The sequence below is a fragment of the Neltuma alba genome, unplaced genomic scaffold (assembly GCF_004799145.2).
Source record: "Neltuma alba isolate B1F8T4 unplaced genomic scaffold, ASM479914v2 tig00011543_pilon, whole genome shotgun sequence".
NCBI classification, from domain to species: Eukaryota; Viridiplantae; Streptophyta; class Magnoliopsida; order Fabales; family Fabaceae; genus Neltuma; species Neltuma alba.
Window position 1 is genome coordinate 832,953 of NW_021636205.1, and position 4,079 is coordinate 837,031.

General features: G+C 36.0%; 1 protein-coding gene across 1 annotated transcript; it reads left to right on the forward strand.

Moving 5' to 3' along the window:
- The first annotated feature begins 1,124 nt into the window (after nucleotides 1–1,124).
- Nucleotides 1,125–3,779, forward strand: LOC114714817 (receptor-like protein EIX2). The gene has a single exon (XM_028899588.1). The coding sequence runs from the start codon at nucleotides 1,125–1,127 to the stop codon at nucleotides 3,777–3,779; it is 2,655 nt and encodes an 884-aa protein (XP_028755421.1).
- The last annotated feature ends 300 nt before the right edge of the window (nucleotides 3,780–4,079 follow it).

A 4,079-nucleotide genomic window follows, 5' to 3' on the forward strand; every position in this document is an offset into this window, starting at 1 on the left:
TTATATTTAGGACCAAAACCAACCCAAGAATTGGGTTCTATATTAAGGACAGGAAGAGTAATTAATTACATGAAAAAAATGAAACTAACAAAGAATTTAAGATATCCTTTAAATGTCTATTATAATTTTATAATTATAGAAATAAGTCATAAGTGTTACTTGTTTCTTGTAAAAAAGAAACTCAGGGAGTATATCTATCAATTAATAATATGTATGAAAGATCCACAAATATTTACCCTCCTTGGATTGCAATCTATTGATATGTTTCTTTTTACTCAATTTTAAGATTTTTTTTAATTTCGATAAAAAAAAACCTAAAGTGTCTTATAAACGGAATTGAAGCGAAAAATATGAGAAGAGCTCTATGAAAACAAAAGTGAGCAGTTTTTGAAGCCCAGCTCAAGAAATTCGTTCAACTTCAAGGACAGCAGGAAGGAAAGGATCATAGTCAATGATGCACGCAGTTTAACTCGGATACAAAAACTATAAAGTGTACAAATCTCTTTCGTTTTTTTATGAATTGACATAAATAATGCTGAAGCCCAATCCATGGAATAGATCTGCAAATCATATGTTTTTTTTACGCTTCTTGGATGTTTCGCAGTACTTTCGAGATCATTTGCATAGTATTAACTCCAATCTTAAATATAAGACATTAAGTTTGTGTAATTAATTTAAATTTTTAGTAATAAAATCTATTACGATCAATTAATTAATAAAGAAGGACATAGTGCACCAAGAAAATGTCTTGATGTTTTGTAATAACTTTTAATGGAATTAGTAAAAGGTTTAGCCAATTTAACCGGTAATTCAATTAACAAACTCTGAAGAAAAAATGTCGTATGGGCCACCACAACCTGTAGCTCTGAAATGTTACGAAGCAAAGCTTGACTAGACCTATCAAAATAAGACCCTTGTGAGAGGCATGGTTGTCAAAGATATGATACTCCCTCCTATTAAAATTTCCATTAACCTCAGGCCACTTGAAATCTAGGCCTATAAATAGGTGACAATCCCTTGCCACCTTCAAACCATATCGTGAGTGAGTGATTATCATGGAAACCTTATCCTGCTCCTATATTCCTAATGTTTTGCTGCTATGCTCTCTTATAATATTCGCAACCATGATCTCCCAAGGCATGTGCAGAAGCTTGAGCATTCAGTGCAATGAAAGAGACCGCCATCTTCTTCTAAACTTCAAACACACTGTGGTTGATCCATCAGCCATCCTCTCTACTTGGTCTGATGAGCGAGACTGCTGTGAATGGCATGGGGTTCATTGTGATAACACCACCGGCAGAGTCATGGAGCTCAGCCTCCCATGTCCCCAACAAGATCCTTTTGCTGCAGATTGTGAAGAGAAGGATCCATACTGTCTCACTGGTGAGATCCACTTGTCATCTTTGCTCCAACTTGAGTTTCTAAATTACTTGAATTTGAGCTTTAATGACTTCCATGCTATCGTTCCAAATGACCATGTGGATGATATCACAGACTGCAATAACCTATCTGTGGCTGACCGTCCTCATTTTTGCGGAAATTCTTCCAATTTGCATTATCTTGATTTATCTTATAATGGTCATCTTCACATGGGTAGTCTTGATTGGCTCTATCGTTTTCCATCCTTGGAATATGTTGACTTCACTGGCATTAATCTTCGAGGGAGAGTTGACTGGATTCAACTACCAACTCTACTCCCTTCACTTACAGAGTTATCCTTAGAGCATTGTCAGCTTACAAGCATCAATCCATCTCTCCAGTTTCTTAATCTTACTTCCCTTGAAGTTCTCAACCTTTCTAACAATGATTTTAGCTCTGAATTTCCAGTTTGGTTATTCAATCTCAGTGATATCACTACTATTGACTTGAGCTTCAACTTTTTGCAAGGCCAATTCCCAAAGAGATTATTAAATCTTCGAAAAATAAAAACATTGTATTTGCGTCACAACAAATTCGTTGGACAAATTCCAGATTGGTTAGGCCAACTTGAACATCTACAAGCTTTTGATGTTAGTGAAAATTTCTTTTCTGGTCCAATTCCTTCAACTTTGGGAAATATGTCATCCTTGATTTTCTTGGATGTCCATTCAAATCACTTGAATGAAAGTCTACCAGAAAGTCTTGGACAACTCTTGAACTTGAAGGTATTATGTTTTTATGGTAATCACTTGATGGGGTATATCTCTGAAAGAAATTTTGTCAAACTCTCAAATTTGAGAGAACTTTGCATGGGATCACCGAATTTAATCTCTGACTTCGATTCTCTATGGGTTCCTCCTTTTCAGCTTAAATTGATTTATTTGGATCACATAGTAGGCTCGAAACTTCCTGCATGGATATACACACAAACATATCTTGAAAGATTGATAATTACCCACTCAATCATTTCATTTGAACCTCAAGACAAGTTTTGGGACTTTGCAGCACAGCTTCGATACATACGCCTACAAGACAACACAATTCATGTTGAGATGCCGGAAGTGTTGCTAAACGCTACCATCATAAGATTGAGTTCAAACAAAATTAGAGGCAAACTCCCTCGATTATCACCAAATGTTGCGATGTTCACTGCAGCACAGAACTCTTTCCAAGGACCTATCTCTCCATTGTTGTGTCAGAAAATGAATAGAAGACGCCAATTACAGTATCTAGACTTGTCTTATAATCTTTTGTCCGGAGGGCTTACAAATTGTTGGATGCAATGGAAATCATTGGTTATTGTCAAGCTACACGGTAATCATCTAACAGGCACAATCCCCCCATCAGTTGGTATGTTGTCTAACCTTATGGTTTTACGTCTCAATGAAAATAATTTATTTGGACAGGCACCTTCGTCACTGTTAAATTGCCAGAAGTTGCAGGTCCTTGATGTAGGAGAAAATAAATTATCTGGATTCTTAATGAATTGGATGCCACAAAATGCAAAGTTCCTTCGACTAAGATCCAATCAATTAAGTGGAAGTATACCGCCCCAAATATGTCAATTGGCTTCCCTTATAATATTGGATTTTGCAGACAACAAAATATCAGGTTCATTACCTATTTGTCTACAAAATCTGACAGCCATGACTTTCCCTAATTCTTCTAATAATGGGGTTTACAAATTTTGCATTAGAACTCCAGGTTTGACTTATGAAGTCGGTAATGAGCTTATACTGCATATAAAAGGCCAAGCATCGAAGTTTAACGAAAACTTAAAGTTCTTGCATGCTATTGATCTATCAAGTAATAATATCTCTGGATCAATACCTCCAGAAATATTTAGCCTTGCTGGATTACAATCTTTGAACTTTTCCCATAATCAACTTGAGGGAAACATACCAAATGAGATCAACAACATGAAAAATTTGGAGTCTCTTGATCTCTCAAGAAACCAACTTTCGGGTGAAATTCCTCCAAGTATGGCTAAATTATCTTTTCTGGAGGCCTTGAACCTCTCCTTCAACAATTTCATCGGGAAGATTCCATCAGGAACTCAACTTCAAGGGTTTGATGCACAAAGCTATATTGGGAATCCTGAATTATGTGGGGCTCCACTTCCAAAGAATTGCACAAAACAAGATGGCGAACCCGTTGAAGGAAATGACAGTCAAAAAGATGAATTTCTATCTTCATTCTACTTTGGATTGGGGGTTGGATTTGCGACGGCTTTTTGGGGAGTCTGTGTTGCCATTTTCTTCAACAGAAATTTCAGACATTCTTACTTCAGATTCCTCTATCACATCAGAGACAAACTTTATGTTACAGCGGTCCTTAGGATGAACCATTTCCATCGTTGAAGACCTAGTCAGCTTGTGGTGAGTGAAAAACAACTTCTTATTTTAAGTTTTGACTAAGTTCTTTTAAATGTTATAATATATTCTAGAACTATGAATATCTTATATTATTATCACAAATACATACATCACAAAATCACCATGACATGCTTTGGATTTTATAAATTTAATATTTTGGAGACGTGATACGCTTGTAATTATGTTAAATTTATGTACTATGCAGGTTCTTGCTGCGTAATGTATGCTTCCGTAAGTCTGCTCATCAGGTCTTTTAGACTGACCATTGCAAGGTAGGATGAAGTG

What these genes read in the sequence shown, in the direction of transcription:
- LOC114714817 (XM_028899588.1), top strand. Translation starts at nt 1,125, where the DNA reads ATGATCTCCCAAGGCATGTGCAGAAGCTTGAGCATTCAGTGCAATGAA.